General features: G+C 41.6%; 1 protein-coding gene across 2 annotated transcripts in view; it reads left to right on the top strand.

Moving 5' to 3' along the window:
* Positions 1–718: 718 nt before the first annotated feature.
* atp10a (ATPase phospholipid transporting 10A) overlaps positions 719–19,751 on the top strand; it is a 59,067-nt gene continuing 40,034 nt past the window's right edge. The window contains exons 1-7 of one of the 2 annotated variants that reach the window (XM_079505777.1): positions 719–1,486; positions 6,359–6,563; positions 10,142–10,227; positions 15,128–15,234; positions 15,994–16,125; positions 16,342–16,472; positions 18,177–18,429. In XM_079505777.1, the coding sequence (XP_079361903.1) occupies positions 1,059–1,486; positions 6,359–6,563; positions 10,142–10,227; positions 15,128–15,234; positions 15,994–16,125; positions 16,342–16,472; positions 18,177–18,429 (1,342 nt within the window). In that variant the 5' untranslated portion in view covers positions 719–1,058. Of the gene's footprint in view, positions 1,487–6,358; positions 6,564–10,141; positions 10,228–15,127; positions 15,235–15,993; positions 16,126–16,341; positions 16,473–18,176; positions 18,430–19,751 lie in introns of those variants that run through there. The other variant, XM_079505778.1, reaches the window with a different exon arrangement.

Below are 19,751 nucleotides of genomic sequence, written 5' to 3'. Positions count from 1 at the left end.
ATAAGGCAAAACACATAGCACATTCATTCTTAATAGCTTCTGCCTCTGCAGACAAATACAGTAATTGATCACCACACACTTTTTTAAACACATTTTTTGGTGCTCTCCTGGCTCCTGCACAGCAAAGTTGTTTTGTGATTAAGCTCATGTCTTTTCAAATGGCTAACATTTCATATTCATATTTCATATATATGACAGTCATATTACAGTCTTCTCCACCGGGGTTAACACTGTTTGTTATCACCTAAATAGGCTACTAAATTGTATAATAAACTTAATATACACCATACTACAATACAGTGTAATAGTGTTGTGTGCTGTGCTGTCCTGACCAAACCAGTTAGCAGCAAATAAATGTCCATGACATTTTGGAAAGAATCAAGATACTGTACATGGATGGGAGAACAGAAGATAAACGGACAAAGTTCATGTTTGTATTAGATTAACAAAAAAAGTATCAATATTGAAGTGTTGTGGTACAATGTATCTTCTTCGAAGTCAACATGTTTATATAAACACATCAGCTGTGTCATCATAAACGCTGCACTTTTGACTTATGGCATGATAAGGGACAGCGTGAACTCCAATGATAGTACCGCGTGGCACTTGGAGACACAAAAAACACACAGGTTGGATAGAGGAGGGGCTCCAGTGGGTCAGATTCCTCCCCCACGTTGACGAACCTCCCCATTGTGCTGAAACTGCGCAGAATCGCAGCTTTACACGAGAAAAAGTTTACACGACACCAGAGACGAGTCAATCCACATGTTGTACAAGTCTTCGATCGAGCTGTTGAAAGTCGAGAAGTTATGCTGGCCCTTAATATTTCAGCATCTTCCCAGCAGCAGTAGGAAAAAGGCGAAACGGCAAAAGTTTTCCTCTTGGCTGAAGAAAGAGGAGACGATATGGACGAAAACGAGAAACTCGATTGAAAAGAAAGAATGATCAGATCATTCTATCCACGTTAAAACGATGATTACATAGCACTTTCTTTTTTCCTTTGTTTTGTTTTTTTGCGAAACGGGGACGAAAGCAAAAACTTTGGGAAAGTTTGAGGCATGGCGCGACAGACCGAAGAAGAAGCCGGGATGGCCAAGGATTCTAAAGTAAAAAAACAAAGAAAGAAGAGAAACAAGGAGAACAAAACGAGGATTATCCACGCAAATATACTGTATGATCACGCAAAGGGAGAGGACAACCCGAACCGTCACTATGCAAACAACAAGATAAAAACGACCAAATACACATTCCTATCTTTTCTACCAAAGAATCTCTTCGAACAGTTCCACAGATTTGCCAATGTCTATTTTGTTTTCATCGCTTTGTTGAATTTCGTTCCGGTTGTCAATGCATTTCAACCTGAACTTGCACTGGCTCCTGTAGTGTTCATCTTATCTGTCACTGCAATCAAAGATCTCTGGGAGGATTATAGAAGACACAGATCTGATAAAGAAATAAATCATATGGACTGTCTGGTCTACAGCAGGTATGCTAAACAAACACTGTTACTTTGTGTAGCAACAGGTTTGCTACATTGTTACTAGTTGTCTGGCCTGTGTGAGTGATGTTCATTGTAGCATGGACACAAGAAAGATGAATGATTTTTGTTTTGTACTGTTGTTTATGTTTATGCACCGCCACCCTGATAGATATAGATCTCTTCAGCCAGCTCACCACAGTCAGATTGCTTTGATCAAAACACTTTATTACAGGACTATTTAGATTCCTCCAAAAGCACTACAGTAGCCTACAAGGCAAGCAGATGATCAATATTGCAACAAGTCCCATGTAGCCAGCTGTTCCACGATGGCAGTAAGGCCCGTTGGTTGTGGTTGGAGACAGGGATAGCGAAGGGATACCAGAATCTCAGTCTAGGAGGTGATAAAGAAGGCTAGGCTACTTACAGTATTCCTCTTCACATTATTAATCCCTTTAATATGGAAATGCGGTCAGTTAAATGGAAGCTGTACTACCTACTGTGTATTGCCTATCAGGGTTCATATGGTTTTTGTGGTACATGACCAGCCTGATCAAAGGATATTCCCTCTAAATTACTGTACTTTTCTATCAGATATGCTCTCTTAGCCCCTGCCCCCTGCAATACTGAGTTGACTAAAAAGGTAGGCCTACCTATTTTCTGAGCTAGGAAGAGTGTATGACCTTAATGAAAAGCAGCACTGTCAGCCCCGTACAGAGCATATTTCATGGTAATCAAAAGGCTCACTGTTTAGTGACTTCACTATTAGGTCTTGGCCAAAGCTGTTCTCAAAGTTGGTCATAATTGAATTTTCTTGTGCTGTGGTCAATATTGGGCAAAAACAATCTTCTTTCGCAACTAGGCAACGCTTCACTGTTTACTACAACCTATAAACAGATTAAATAGAAAATTACATGATCCCCTTACTTTTTTCCTCCTAGTGTAAGTAAATCAGGATCTCAGCATTGACAGGAAAAGTAACCCAGTTGGATGTTGGTTCATCTGTAGATAAACCAACATTTACTTTTCCTGGGCTGTTTTTTTACCCTTCTTTTTGGTTGGGAGTTATTGTTTATGATAGAAGGAATTCCACTTTTTTATCAAAAGTGCAAATATTTATCTATTCATGAAGAATAGTCTGTGTTCTTCTAACTGTTTAGTTTGTTATGACTGCTTTACTGTACCTCCTTTCTGCAGGGGCATAATAACTGGTCAAATGAAACTCCCCTTAGATTTGGCTTGCAGGCATGGAATTATTTAGTTCCTCAGGTGCTTTATGTAAACATGTTAGCCCTGTCCATCGGCACATTCTGTGGCCCAAGTGCAGGTACAACCACAGCACTAAGACTACAAGGTGGCAAGGCACTCTTATGTAACTGGCTAACTAAACTGATTATTATCTTCACAATTCAACAGTCAACATGCTCCTTATGGTTGTGATAAGTTATACAGTAGAGTAGCGGTTTTTATTTGCCTCTCAAGAAACATGATTAAGTTCTCTTAATTAAAGCAGCACTATGTATCCTCTTCTACCCCGGATTTGAACCTGGTCTCCTGCTTAAGTGCTGACATTTTTAATAGAGCCGGTCTTGCTTGCTCAGGGGGTAAATCTTGTCTGATCCTGTGTCTAAGGTGAGACATGACATTTGAGTTGATCAAAATGTCCCAATAGAAGATGTGGGAGACAAAATATAGCCAGCCCAATTGTATAAGTTATAGTGTATTTACATACTCTACCATTGATACAGATTGGACACAATTATATAATTTTATTCATACAAAAAAGGTTATATAGTGAGGCTTAGTTTTTCCAAGCTGTATTTGACAGATCATTTATAAACCACATTGTGAGCATATGAGTGGTGCAGCAACAAAAGTTTCTTCAAATTCAAGTTTTCTTGTGTTCTTCAGCTAGGTTTGTAGTTTTTTTAAATTCACTGTCTGAAATCACCCAGTCCATGGCAAGAGTTTAGGAATTTCTAATGCCACAAGAACAAGAATGACAGTTGTATTTCCAATTTAGAACCATTGCACTGTTCACAGTACAGGATAGGCTTATAGTCAAAACCGAGGGCATCAGTTTTTCATAGAATAGTCAACACAGGATGAATAATGATGGCACAGACAGCAATCTTATTAATGGGTAGATTATGGGTCTTGTTAGTGTCAATGTTGAATTAAATAGGCTGACAGGCAAAGATATCAGCTAACTAGAGACCTGCTTATCTGCATTCTTCTGGCTGCTGTATTATAATTCTTAACAAGAATTCTTGGAAATCACATGCTTCCAAGAACGCACATGGATTCACATATCAGGAAAACTGCATGTCAGTTCACATGGGTTTGTTTATGTTAGCTGTGCACATTTGTTTTAAACATTCATTTGATTCTTTGCAAGGATTGTTCTTGTGTTAGTAAGTCAGTTTTCCATGATGTGGTAATAGAATTAATGAGCTACTGCTGTCTTCAAATGTCACTCCTATCCAACCTAGACCAAGACCATGCTTGTCAGGCTTAGAAATATGTTCTGTGCTGTAATGTACGTATACTGTACATCCTATTCAGAATTAATGTCAAATTGAAGGGAACGTGAAGGTAAAGGTACCCCTCCTTTTTTAATGAAGTGAGAGAAAGTATTCAGAATGAAAGTCAAATTGAACCAAAAGTACAGATAAAAGTAACCCTTTGTTTGAACACTAGCATCCTTATAATGGGAATACCAAAGTTCATAGGGTTTAAGTGGCTAATGAAGCAAAAGTAAGACGCATTTGAGTAAGGCCTTCAGGCATTTATGTTCTCCTGAACATCAATACTCCAGGGTCTTTGATGGCAGACCGGTTAGTGTCTTTTCTGCCTGGAGATGTTCATCTTGTCATAATATTTGGCCTCGCTAACTTTGTTTACAGACCCCCGGGGCATTGAAGCTTAGGTCTATGTAATCAAAAGATTTGCTATCCGTTTTGAATATAATGTCTAATATAGAAGTAGTGTAAGATTTGCAATAGAACATGTTTAGCGGCTGTGGCTGCGGCTGTGGCTCAAGAGGTAGAGCAGGTCGTCCAATGATCCATGGGTCGGCGGTTCGAATCCCGGCTCCTCCTGGCTACATGTCGAAGTGTCCTTGGGCAAGACACTGAACCCCAAATTGCTCCCGATGTGCTGGTTGGTACCTTGCATGGCTTCCGCCGCAATCGGTGTATGAATATGTGTGTGTGAATGGGTGAATGTAATGCACAATCTATGTAAAGCGCCTTGGATAAAGGCGCTATATAAATGCACCATTTACCATTTATTTACCATTTTAGCTATAGGCTTGATAATTTGTGTCGTGTGTGTTTTGTGTGCCCACATCATGCCACACACATGGCATCCCGGGCCGGGAAACGGATGTACCCCCAGCTCCCCCTGCTTTGATACTAAATAGAAAAATACTAAATAGCTCCCACAATCACATTACCTGAAATGTTTTGCTCCAATAACCACATTGCCTCTGAAAACATTACTGCTCCTGTCTGAATGTTGAACAACCGTCCCTTTAGCCTATGCTATGATAGAGAATCGTTTCTATAATTGTATTGTCATTGTAATTACAGAGTATATGAATAAAATATTCACTACTGTAATATAATAACTATATAGTTATTATATAATGCATACATTGGATATTTCACAGGGACACTGTGATTCAGACAGAATTAAAGAAACAAATGTGGTTTTCTACATTGGGATATGAGTCATTAGTGTGTGGAGGGGGTTGGTTATTAATAAATAATGGAGTGGGTTCTATAAGCCTTGCAAAGCTCATGTGACGGTTCTGAACAGTTGCCTTCGCAGCAGATCGAGCCATGCATTATTTAGAAAACCTGGAAAACTGAATTGTTGAGAAAATTCAAGTGAAACACCTAAAGGAAACGCGTGTGCTCTTGTTGTGACGCACAGTATCCTGTCAGTACCAGTGTTGTTTGCTCTGAGAAGAAAACCACTGTATTAGCAGCACTGCGTAAAAATAGACACAGTCTGCCTCAGTGAGACTTTCCTTAACCCATGTCCTCCGTGTGACATGAAGACAATGTCACATGAGCGGGATTCTTTTGTGTCTGCGCGGGGGAATCCTGTCTGTTGAACCACACGGAATGGAAGGGCAGAGTCTGTCCTCAGGAACCACTGTCCACCTGTCGTCTCTATTTTGGTCGTGTTATTATATTGTGGCAAAATGAATTAGCAGATCTTGTAGATCAGCTATTTTCACAAAACACTGTCTTATGACGAAGTATAAAATAGTGCTTAAGTTGTTTTTAATCAGTTATTTTTATGCATCATTGATTCATTGAGTCTTGTTCTTGAGTGTTTTGCATGTTTTCTGTATAATATGAGAGAGAATCTCCATGCGTGCACAGTTGCACACAAGCATGTTATCACACCCTGATCAGGTAATGGAACAGAGCTTTTTTCCACTCCCAGGCTACACTACTTTGCCCTTAGAGCTTTTTCCAACAGGGAATGTTTTCTATTTATTTTTTTCTCCGATGAGGAATGGCGGTGTTCTTGCTCATTGACTGAACGACTTTGCATTAGACATGCAATGCAACCCTACTGTATTTACTGCTGGTGCTAAGATGCATCGCAGGTTGAAGTCGTTGAGAGAGCAGTGTGCCACAAAGCACCACTTTAGAATTGCAGGCCGGTTCCTTTTTACACAGCAGAGTTTGTTTTTACTGGGGGTTTTTTTGCCTTCCAAAAATAATTGGCAGAAGCTGAGCTGTGGTTTCCGTTTACGCCACATCTCAATTATGAGAACAATACAGCTGTGGCGCATTTTTTGCCAACCGCAATTTAAGTTTAAGCATGCTTTTTTGCCCCTGTCATTCTTCCTCTGGACAGGCTGGAACGACGCTATGTGGAGAAATACTGGAAGGAGATCCGGGTGGGAGACTTCATCAGGCTGCGCTGCAACGAGATCCTCCCAGCGGACGTCCTGCTGCTGAGCACCAGCGACCCGGACCGGCTGTGCCACATCGAGACGGCCACCCTGGATGGAGAGACCAACCTGAAGCAGAGGCAGGTGGTCCGCAGCTTCTATGACCTGGTGAGACTGAGACCTGTGGCCCGCCACCTTACACGATTCCCATTTCCCATGTCATCTAGAATTTAGTCTGTGTTGTTCTAGCTCTGTGGTTTTCATTTGCAGGTGTGTATTCAAGGTTAATTTGTGATTTGGTTATGACTTAATTGTGGCTTTCAACTCTTCGCATTACCCTGCACAGTAGCAACATCTGACATAGTCTACTGTAGAAAACAAAAACTAACTGCCCGTTAAAGTCTGATTTAAACTGTACAGACTTAATTCCGCTTGAGTGAGTGAAGCCAATGCTTAGTTTGCACAGTTGATTAAAGGCTACGGCTCAAACCAGAAATATTAAAAAAAGGAAACCAGTTTGAACAGCATATTGAGAAATCTAAGGCGTTTAATTTGAAAGCACAAGAAGGATGAATTGCTTCCTCTTTGAATTTCAGATAACTTCAGATAAATAGATCAAGAATGAAAAAAAAAGGAGCAATTCAGCCTTCTTTGTGTGTGGTGCATTCTGTGTTTAATAGGATTCAGGGGTGTTTGTCTGTGTGCTGGTTTGTTCAGCTGTGTGCTCTTTACCCAGCTAAAGTGGACAACCCAATGACTAACAAACACCCACGTGTGAATAAGCCCCTCTTATAATGACTAGGCTTCTCTCATGCTTTAGACTGTTTTTGACCATTATGCCTGAGTGCTACCTTTTTTACTTGTACCAATGTAGGCCCTTAACTTAAAACATCCTATAAATTAAGGCTATAGTGGCCTGGGCCGTGGCTCAGCGGTCCAGGCACCTTGGCTGGTAATCCAGTCTGGCAGTGTGCCGCGGGTTCGACTCCCGATCCCGACGGCCTTTACTGCATGTCATCCCCCCATCTCTCTCCCCATTTCCTGTCAGCCTACTATCTGTCCCTCCATAAAAAATATAAAATAAAGGCGAAAGCCACAAAAAAACATAAAAAATATATATTATAAAAATTAAGGCTATAGTGTAGAAATGACTCTTTAATATTGATATTGTAACACTAGCATAACATGTTTGCCTTCACCAATCTGTTTTGTGAAATGCATACCTGCCAATATTCAGCTGTGTAAAAGAGGGAGATCTTCTGGGTTATCTGCAATTGACTATAGCAGATATTGGGGATGCACCAAAAGGGACATTCTTGGCCGAAACCGAATATAGGAAACAGTTGGCTGAAAACCGAATACCGAATATCCGAATATGATTAATATTATCTATCTTTTTTCCTACCATTGCTGTCATGGCCGTACCTTAAAGCTTCCTGATTTATGGCAAAATAAATGTTTGTCAAAACTTAACTTACTATTATGGGTCCATAAAATATTTATTCAGGTCTTTTGAATGCATAATTGCATACACTATTCGGTGATATATTTTCTGCCTATTCGGGCCGAAACCGAATAGGCCGAAAATGCATTTTTAGCCATTTTCTGCCGAATATTTTCTGTGGCCGAATATTCGGTGCATCACTAGCAGATATACACACTCATAGCGTGCTAGCCCTGCCCCCTCCTATGTTCAGCTATAGTGTAAATTTTTGTCCTCACACAAACATTAAATGCCATTGACAATGAATGGAGAATTTACATCATGTGTTTTTGTCCTAACACAAACATTAAATTCCATTGACAATGAATGGAGAATTTACATCATATGTAGAAGAGCAAATCGGTATTTTTGTTAAATTCCCATTGACGATGAATGGAGAATTTACGTCATAGTGTCAAATCGACACCTTATCATGATATTTTACTCAAAGCATTGCTTCTGGGTGTCCCTTGAACAAAATATTTGGAGATGGGGCTCCGCAGCCTTTGGGGTCCTTGACATGAAAACGTTTGAGCACCACTGATATATGCAACATACATTTTTCAGAAACATCTAAAATTTACATTGCAAACTGTGTGTGCGTGCGTGCGCGTGCGTGCGTCACAGTATGTGTGTGGAGGAGGAGTGTGGGAAGACCTAAGACGATGGAAGCATAATGTGATGGAGCACCACAGTCTGCATCATCATGCTAGATTGCTTCATTTACTGTAAATGAGATGGGAGATCAGGGCGACCAGTTAATTAGCTACACAATAACATGCTTGTTGTTACTCCAAATGTATGGTTATTAATAAAGGCAAATAGTCTTTGTTTTGTATCCAAGCAGCAGTTGACATTGCCATAATTCAACACACATAGTCTCTATCTATGAATGCGCAGTCTCTGTGTGTACGTATGTGTGTACAATGATGTTCTGACATCTGCATAGACTCCATATCTGGACAAGCCTGACACACATCTAGAAGTTCTAGACCTCCAGTTCTAGGCCTTTCCTTCTTTAGCGATCCTAGACAGGATTGTGCAACTGCGCTCCCGTTCACCTCCCTTTATACAGGCTGACTAAAAAGTGGAATAACTCGAAATCTACAGAGCTCTCCATGGTTTGGATAAAACGTGCGATGTTCGGAGGTCTTTGCTGATTATCCGGTGGTCTAGATGGGAACATTGGCGCTTTCTAGAGCAAGGATGGCTTCATTTTAGCTCGCTAGCATTGACGCTATTTATTTAGCATCTAAGATGGCCGCCCAAACAGGATGTGAGTCCAGCGTGTGTTACATTACAAACGGCTCGGCAGTCTGCGGTTGGCTCTGCGTCCAGCAGGGGGCAGCAGATGGGTTAAATAAGTTGCATATCAGCGCCCCCATCACTTCAGGACATTGTGGTACTGCAGCTAAAACAGCTTCAGAAGCAAAAATGAAATATCTGGACTGGTTATATCAGTGGTGATTGAGGCTCAAACCATTAGAAATATTCTTGAGGGACATAGTCAGACAATATGATATTAAATATTAAAAACAGTTTTAAAATGCATGTTATAGCTGCTTTAAAAATATCACACCAATGTTCTGATGTGGTTAGCAGTTAGAAAAGAGCATTGCTTTTTCAGAGCTATTTCATCCATTATCACTGGCAACATGAGCGAAGCATGTTTGAGTGAGAGCAGGGAACTCACGTCAGGTACGGTGTTTACTGTTTGCTCATGTGCACCTGTGCCTCTGGGTTGGGTTGCCAGGTACAGTACCACAACACAAAGAAACTGAAAAACACCCAATTGATTAAATGTATCATTCTGAAATCGATTAACGGGATAAATGACCAGTCTGGACAGCTAGAGAAAGGGCTCAACATTGTTACTGTCGTGAAAATTGATAATGTTGGCAGGTATGGAAATGTGCAAACAGAAAGCGTCATGTAAGAATTTGGGCACTATCCCAAAACATTGGGAGAGTGACATAATGGTCGAAAATATCAAAAGTTACAGTTTTAGAGAAATTCTTTGAGTATCCTTAATTCAGCTGTCCAATTTAGTGGCAATAATATTTTGTGAAGTAAATTGCGAAGAAGACCTTGCGTCGAAACGTTAATCTACAAATACAGCCTTGACTGGGAGCTTCTTGGAAAGTTTGTGTGCAGAAATATTATTCTTTATCTTTTTCCACTCTTGGTCCTGCACCTGTGCTAGATGTGCCAGTTGTATCTTAATGTTACCAATAAATAACCAATTGTACCTTTATGTTTGCAGGATTGTGACTTCGACCCCTCCAAGTACAACAGTATAATTGAATGTGAAAAGCCCAACAATGACCTGAACCGTTTCCGAGGCTACATGTGAGTATACCTGTAATTGTCTCCACCAGGCCGAAGGCATGGTGAGAGAGTATGTTTTGCACTCCGTCCGTGTGTGTGTCCGTCCGTGTGTGTGTGTGTGTGTCCGTCCGTGTGTCCTTCCGTCCGTCCGTTACCAGCTAATCTCCGGCACCGTTAACCCGGTCGATGCCAAACTTTGCACACACACTCCCTAGATGCCAACGATGAACCTCTGCCCCGCATTTTCCAGAACGGCCTGTTATAGCGCCACCATGAGGCAGCTTTTCACATTTGTTACCTAAAACTGCACCGATCTGCGTGAAACGTTGCATGCACACTCCCTAGAGGCCAAGGACAAACCTTTGACCTGCATTTTCCGCATCTGCCTTTTATAGCGCCACCAGGAGGCCGACTTTTGTAAAACACATTTTTGGATATTACTCCTCCAGATTCTGTCCAAAAATCTCACAAATCGTTACACAGTACCTCTATGGTCATGTGCTCAAGTCGGATCTGTCCGATATTTCATATTCCACCCTAATTGGCTATAATTGCCTTTCACAGTTTGCAAGATTGCCCCGTTTTGAACACAAGCCTCAAATCATGAACACAGCATGCAATTTACGTGAAATCTTTCACACATTTTCTTACTAGGCTGAGGAATATATCCCACCCTTTTCACATTGGCCTGTTATAGCGCCACCAACAGGTTGATTTTTGCAAAACATGTTGATTGGAACAAAATGCCTCAAATCATCCAATTGCCATACAAGGCAAACATGTTTATATTACTACTAAACATTTTGCCAAACATCTCACACAGTCCTATCCTCCTGGTGGAGACCTGTGCCCAGAAGGGCACTTTTTCTAGTTGGTGCTGTATTGGCTTGCTTCAGCAAGAAGTGTGTTGAGTTTGATGGATGGAACTACTTCTGGGAAATGGGGGACAAGCACACTGGTAGTTATTGGTCCTAAAAGTGAAACGTCAAGCAGTCTTTGTGTTTAACTTTAGCGCTTCATGATGTAGTCACCCGAATGCAGCAATTTGTTTACCTGTTTCTGTTAAATGGTACTGTCATGCTTTTTGTATTCTTTATTGTTTGTGTGTTTTCTGTTTTGGACGCACCACCAAATAATCTAATACATTTAATTGGAAATGCCCTATTTTGATATTAGGAAATGACACACAAAGCTGCAGGGATTTGGAGTAGAATGCCTGTACGATGATTTATCCTCTATTTTACCACAAACATGCCATTATGAGTACATTAGCATAATGTCCTTGCCAACACCTTCTCCGTATGCATAACTGATCATCTCCACAATCTACCCTAGTAGATGCAAACATGAATAATGGAGAAGTGAATCTTGGTAATTGAATGACTTAATTTGCCTTGTCCTCCTTCTCACCCACCACCAACACAAATATAATGTACGACAGAAACTCGAGGCGGCTTTGCCTGTCTTTGTTCTCAATGACATTCAGGTGTGAGTCATCCAAAGGCCTGTATACACATCAGCTTAGTTTTTCCTTTAAGACTGTAGTATTACTGGATGAATGAGAGAGTCTGACACACACGCTGTAACAAAGTCGTTTACATTTCATGTACGCTAGCATTATTCAAATGACCTGCCTGCCATAATTATCTTGCTAAGACTTATTCAGCAGCCCGGTAGCGGAGCCTCCCAGCATCTCAGGTTTCCCCCCTGACTTAACAATAGACATTACATGCTGGAGCTGCAGGAAATGGTTGTCTCTCAAGAAGATATACCTACCTATGTGATTGTTTTCTGGTTAAGGCAGTCAAATCCTCAGTGTTAATTTAAGTTGGCCTGGAAACCAGACGAATCTGCCAGAGCTGAAAAAGAAATAGCCCTACAGTGATATTAGTCGCCAGACTATTTATTTTGCCAGGATAGGTGTAAGTGATACATTTCTGTTTACATTTACAACAAGGTTAAAAGCTTTTTTCTTTTTCTTTTTATTGTTGTAGAGTGTTTGTTCAGTAACACTTCCTGTCTCCCTGTCTCTCCGGCTCTTTAGTAAACAAAAAATATTTTTTAATTGGGAGAGATCAGGTTACATTTTATTGTATTCCAATGTTGTCTGCTCATCTTTCTTTGTTTAATCACTTCCAATTGTATCTAAATTGATTTTATGTTTACTAGAGCTAGAGAGATGGGGAGATCCGTTAGGGATCACTATACAGCAATGATCACAAAATATAGAGCTAGTTAACAATTCTAACAAAATATCACTTTAAGACCCATTTTTTACTTTTTCATATGATGGTGTCGCGAGGCGAAAATAGCCGTTCTGCAAGCTCACAAACGTGTTGCATTACGACACATTGTGAGCTTGTAGATCAGCTGTTTCTGCAATCTTTCCAAACTAGCTACACCGGGGTGAACGTTCTTGGCTCTTTGAGTTAAATGAACTGAAGGATTTGGCTGTGTAGGAGGTGTTGAAAAAAGTGGTGAGTCGGAGCTGAGTGTGTGTACATCCGCTGGCTGGAGGAACAGAGGTCAGCTTCTCGGCCTAATGAGAAAATGACAGAGGGTCGGTTCAGTTTGCACTGTCTGGCTGCTCAGAGCACATAACCAACCGTTCGCGGCTGTGTTATCTCTAAACAGCGGGCCGGTCATGACCGGAAATCGGGTCACGCTGACACTACCACAGGGTCGCGGACCGAGAGCAACTTGACAAGGCGAACGTTGTGTTACACGGTGATTTCATAAAGGAGATCAAACTCCTCTCCTGAGTTGAACCGAGGCAACAACCGCTGGTTGACCTGAACGATGATGTTTATGTGACCTTTTTCACCCGATTTTTCAATCAAGTACTACGCAAGCCAAGCCTGCTTACTGTCCGGTTGACCCTCTGCCGTGGGGAGGCTGTCGGATGAGCTCTTACTAGAGCCCAAACAATGACAGATTTCTGGGTCCAATTCTTGTTAGTGCTGACTTCCAATCATAGGTTATTTTTGATAGAACTTTTGCTGTAATTTGTCTATGTTTGCGTATAATAACTGTTCATCTTTCATTAATTGGTAAAAAATCACGACACATCAGCTACATATGCTGATACCAAGGTCAGAGCGATATTTCGTTCAGGATCTACTCTTAACTGCCGAACAGACATTAATGGAAGTGCTTTGAGCTCAACAGAATGGGAGAGAGGGTGGGGGCGGGGGTACTGTCAGCTGATACCGTAGGCCCACATGATTCTGACATTTATTCTGGGCGCTGATAGAGACCAGATGCAGCCAGCATTCCGTTGCCAGGCTACAGTGGAGTGCCGGGATGTGTGTGTGTGTGTGTGTGTGTGTTTGTGTGTGTGTGTGTGTGTGTGTGAGGGGGGGGGGGGGGGGGGGGTTTGAGGTAAGGGGGGCGACGCTCGTCTCAACCATGTTTTATTACATTACGGGGGCAATGGCACCAAGTCTAATCTCACTCACTGCCACACTGTGTGCGTGCGTGTGCGCCTCAGAGAGTGTCTCAGACTGATCAATTCAGTGACTGACCGAGGGTGCTGCGTTGACAAGGGCCGAGCCATGAACCGTGGCAAACCGCTTAAAGAAAATGGGAGGGGGGAAGCTCAGGGACATGGTTATTAATCTATGATGGTTGTGACTTATCAGTCTGCCTGCTGCCAAGAGGCCAAAGGCTGAAGGCTTCCTGTTAGTAAACATGCTGACACTGTGACACGTTGGAGAAAGAGAGGTGCTTCAATAGAGCTTCAGATGATTGAGCATCACTCCCCGGGCTAAACGCTCGCCGACTATTTAAGTTAACACACTTGTAATCCTCGATTGTAGTAAGGGGATTAAGGCTCACGTTAAAAGCTTAGCGCTCTCCCACTTATAGGCACATAACCCCCCCCCCCCCCCCCCCGCCCCCTGACATTTTATACTTGCTCAATATACGTCTTGCTTTCTTTCTTTTTTCTGTCTACAAGAGGGGTTTGAACTTCTCCAGTGGGCCACCCAGGAGAGCCGCTTTTGAATTCAAGCCTTCCATGGGATTGGTCTCGATGATCCTGATAAGCTGAAAATGTTAGATTTTTTTTAAAGCAAGATCTGAGGGTCAGCGATAAAGCCGTGCATCGCCTGATTGACTCGGTGCCCCTGCGGTGCTCGCCAATAGAGTTGCTGGTGAGGTCAGTGTTTGTATATCAGAGGGATTTTGTGCTGAGATAAGGCGTCTCTCTCTGAGGCGAGGACTGAGAGGTGCTTTAGAGAGTGATCGATGGAGCCGCTCAGCAGAATGGACTGAAGTCGTCTCGGGGAGCTGTATTTTTCCTCGTACACACTGGGTCAGCGGGTACAGTTGATCGTGCATGAGCGGTATTTATGTTTTACATACTGTACCTTATACAGTATACGTACTGTATATGGTATATGACGCCATTTGTGTAAAAGAAAAAGAAGAAGAGACCTCCCAACAATAACATAAAAGCTGAGCTGCTGGTGATAGAAGTCATTGTAGCATCATGTATTGTACAGTATGACATTGTCTAGCCTACAATGGTGTGTGTCTAATATGCGATTAGCGTCTTGCTGGCTTTAAATACCTAAAGTCTGCACAAGATTTTTGCTGCTCCACCACACAATGCAAACACAAATTCGTTTTGAACTGTTGTCTTTCATATAATGAATTGACCCATGACCTTTTTCTAACATACCACATCACGTGAACTACAAGCCGTTCCACAAGCTTGTAGGTTTGGACATTTTGGCAATTTATTTGTTTATGTTACAGTGACATCATTTATGGGTTTTATAAATGCCAATGAAAATAGAGATTGTGATTAAAATAACTACATTGGATCCTTTCGAACACGGGCTCTTTTTTCTGAAAAGTTTTCCACCCGAGAGCGATGATAATATATTTACATCTTGGAAACTCTTGACTTTGTCAGAATCCACCGGAGTGGCAGAAGAGACGGCCTGTACAAAGACAGTCTGCTGCTGAGGGGGTGCACCATCCGCAACACGGAGGAGGCGGTGGGGATCGTCATCTATGCAGGTGGGCCAAGCCTCTAGACGAGCAAACTGGACCTCAACTGGCTCCGTACTTGGACCGCTTTTTTCGGTCTACACCAAATCTCTTTGCCAAAAAGATCTACAAGGCCACAATGCATGTTGTGATCTTGTAGATTGGGTACGTCAGGTATTTTATGCCTGCAACACCGTTGATGAAATATAAATCGACCTTAAAGACGGTCATACAGTACATGATAATTAAGTGCTGGAAATTCATATTCATCATGTGGAAAAATATATTGGCTATAATCTGGCATTCTCCAAAAGAATAAATAATTCATAGACATTTTGAAAATGTCCACCCTGGTAAACTCACCCAAGCTCTGTATAAGCAAATGCAAGGATACGTCTATCATCAATATACATTTAATTTGATACTAGAGTGGCTTCCAAACCATTGCAAGTATAGCTGGTTTTGAATGTATGTGTTTATTTATATTGTAAATGTACAATATCTGACCAACACTGAGCACCTCAGGCACTCTCCTCTACTTTAATATTATAACATGTAGGCTATAGTCAATATGCCTTTTCAGCAGTTTTTATGGTGAATCTTTCTCATTTTAAGTAATTTCCACATATTATTGTATTTTCTTTCTTTATTTTTAAATTACCACAAAAAAAAAAAAGGTTTTCCATATTTCTGTTTCACATTTATGCATTGGACCCAGTGTTTGTGTAATTCCTGTATTGGACCTTGTGTTTGTGTCATTATCCATTAGTAACAGCCATCCTCTTGCAGGTCATGAGACCAAGGCCATGCTGAACAACAACGGGCCACGCTACAAGCGCAGCAAGCTGGAGCGTCAGATGAACATACATGTGTTCTGGTGTGTCATCATCCTGCTGGTCATGTGCCTGTTTACCGCCATTGGTGTGTATAAGCGCGCTCTCTGGTCGTCATGCAAAACAAGTGGCGTTTTGCAGAAAATTACACCCTTAACCCCTCCTGCTTTGGCCTCATTATCTTGGACATGACTGAGAAAGACAAAGAACCAGTTGATGATTGGAAGTCGGCACTACCAAGCTGGTATTATTTATATCTTGTTGTTTTCAAGCATGAGCTGACCTTGTGCTTGTGCTCTTCCAGGTCACGGGCTGTGGATGTTCCAGTACGGCGATAAGAGGCCTGTGTTTGACGTTCTCAGTCCTGAAGGGACAGACTTATCGCCTGCCCTGACAGCCATGTATCTGTTTCTCACCATGATCATCGTCTTTCAGGTAGCCACCAGAGAACTTCCCATTACAGAAACAACTTTGCAGGGACTTTTAAATACGAGATATGCCATGTCCCTCTTTGTAGATGTACCTATATGCAAAGTTAGTAGTGTATGTGCAATGTTGTAATCTAATCAAACAATGCCCAGTGTGAAGATGCATTTATTGCATTATATGAGAGGAATTGATTTATACCGTCTCACCGGTATAGTCCGCTAAATGTTCCCCCCCCTGTTTAGCCGACGAGACCGAAAATCTTAAAAAGTTAATAACTCTTGATCTAAATCATTCCGTCCAATTCTAAGCAAAGATTAGACGGCCCACCGCGGTATCCTGCCGCTAGTCGCCGTAGAATTAATCATACCTCCCGTTGTTGTCGATCGCCTCAAGAGTGCTTTGGCTACATCTAGCTGCTTCAGCCACATCCGGGATAACATCCGGTCCATCTGTAAAAGTGCTCCGCTGCTATAATTCGCTGGGCGCTATGATTTAATGGATTAAATAACCCCGGGCGTTCGGGGTGTTAATGGTACCCCAGCTTATTATGCTATTAAATTATGAAAATTGACCAACATATGTAAGTTAGCATCCGGCAGTTTCCACATGCTGGGGACCCATACTCAACATTTCTAACATAAAACTTTAGGGTACTCAAAATGTCCGGGTCCACGGGTCCATTAATTGATTACAAAAAAATATTGCTTCAAATAAAAATGTATTTAGGTGTGGAAATTTAAAAAAAATACAGTATAGCAATAATAGCATCCCTATTTTGAAAGCTTGTAGATCGGTTGTTTTAGCTATTTCTTTTTGAGGGGCACTACTTTTTATCCCACGATTTTGCAACCCATGTTTTCACCCAGTGTCAATTATCTAATGTACACTTCCTCTGCCAACCTGGGGATAAGCTTGTTTAATATTTGATTAATCATAAATGTAATCACTAAGTCCTAATGAATGTCCATGACATTCTCTGTTTAGATTTGACATCAGTATCTTTACAATGAGTTGGGGCCATCAAGAGTTTGCCAGATGAGGGGCGTTGTCTCTTTGTACAGTTATAAACCATATACTGTTACAAATCAAAAGGGGAAAAAAACTGTCAGTTATTGATTGTGGGTAGTATTTTGCTTGCATGTTAAAATGTCACGTTGAAATGTTTCGACAAAATGTTCAGCTGTTGCAGTACGGTCCCTTGGTATCAACTTTATCAAGTGACACTTCAGATTAATTACATTTTCATCAAAGATTGATTTATGGTCATGTGTACCTTCCAAACAATAATTGAGAAAAGTTTGAGGCCCATCAACGTTATGAAACCTGATCTGAATTAAAAACACAAGGCTCTTGTATTCCAGGCAAAATCATTATCCTCACCAACACTGTGCCTCAATTGTACCCACTTTAGCAGTGGGTTAAGAGCTGTCTAATTTCCCTGTGGAGTTGTGTGAGAAAGCTAACATCATCACGCCAGGGGCATAAAAGAACACAACTTTGAATTGAAAAAGTTTTTTCAGGAAATAAATGCACGTTGTAATAAAAAATGATACGACATGGACTGAAGGTTAAAGAGACAATCAGGCCCTGACTTGAGACAGGAGTTCTTTCTTGCAGCAGAGAGCAATACATCGTCTCCTTCGCTGCAGTCAGTGTTTGCTCCGACTTGTAAATGACCCCTGGTAACAAATGCCCTGTCTGCTCTCCTAGGTGCTGATTCCCATCTCGCTCTTCGTGTCGATTGAGATCGTCAAGATCTGCCAGGTGTACTTCATCCATCAGGACATGGAGCTGTACGACGAGGAGACAGACTCTCACCTGCAGTGCAGGGCTCTGAACATCACTGAGGACCTGGGACAGATGCAATACATCTTCTCTGACAAGACAGGCACCCTGACGGAGAATAAAATGGTGTTCAGGCGCTGCACTGTGGCCGGCGTGGAGTACTCCCATGATGCCAATGGTGAGGGCAGCCAAGGCTCACACTATATCATATTTATATAATGACTTGTATGTTCGCCAATCAGACATATGGTAAGGCGGTTCTATTCCAGAATGTTGGTGGGATTCATAATCACGCGTCCCTGACTGACTAACTGACTTGCTAATTCAGTCATCTAATCAGAATCGGTCCCACCAACTGAGCTAGAGTCACAATCACAGGGCATTCGTCCCTCCTGGCTATGGGATTTAGTCTGTCCTAACAATGAACTAACCTGTAACAGACCAATCATCCATGCTGTGGAATGTAATCTATCCTCGGTTGACCTAACAACCAACTAGCCAGTCGTTGTTTCAGCTTGTGCTGAAACAACTATGTATTTCTCTTTAGCAAATAAAGCAAAATCCAAGGTGTTATTGAGCTAATGCTATTTTATTATAAGTAGTAAGTAACCTTGAAACCAACAGTTCCCGAGCCATGTGGCCCACAGGCCTGTCTCCCCTTTCTGTAGTGTGAGGCAACATGATATACAAGTACACCCCCTGGACATGACTATTATGTCTGAGCTGGTGTAATATACATAACACCTCTTGACTTTGTTCAGGAGCTGTCTGTTGTCATGCATGCGTATTGCAGTAGCTAACCGTTGGACCAAAATGGTAACAAATAGGGCCAGTTCTTTGTGGACCACCCAATCAAAAATGAAGAAGAAATATATTGGCCAAATTGAAAATATCCGTAGTTCCCGTAACATTTCTGACTTCTGATTGGGTGGGTTTCGTTTCACCGCTTTCAGAAAACATTTTGAAACACAGCTCTTTGCTTTTGTAGTGTCTCTTTCTACCGCACACATCCATGGCTGGAAAGAGGCATGCTTTCTGTTTCTCCTGTCAGAAATATGTCGCTGCCAATGGGAGGGATGTTGTTTTTACCAAGCTAGGTTTTAACTACTGGAAAGCAGCACTCAAGCGTAACAGAAGCATGCATCCCATAGATCCATCCAGCCACAGTCACTCATACCGGCTGCAGCCACCTAGTCTGAGCATAAATCCAGAGACGCAACCAGCGTAGCAAGAACCGATATTCTGTCAAGAGCATCGATGATGTAGTTTCAGTAAACTGAAATCTGCAAGCAAGATGACACGGATGATGACACTGTTGAGATAAATAGATAGAGAGATATAATATACTGTATGTATATTATACATATGGTATATATATGACTGATGTATACGTCTGCTTGGATCCAGCGAACAAAGTGAATTGTGATAAAAGTATGCTCTGTTGGCATACAGTATACAGTATACTGTATATATACTGTGTATATATAATATATACTCTAA

The sequence above is a fragment of the Electrona antarctica genome (assembly GCF_951216825.1).
Source record: "Electrona antarctica genome assembly, chromosome: 7".
Taxonomy (NCBI): Eukaryota; Metazoa; Chordata; class Actinopteri; order Myctophiformes; family Myctophidae; genus Electrona; species Electrona antarctica.
This window is presented reverse-complemented; position numbering and strand designations above follow the sequence as displayed.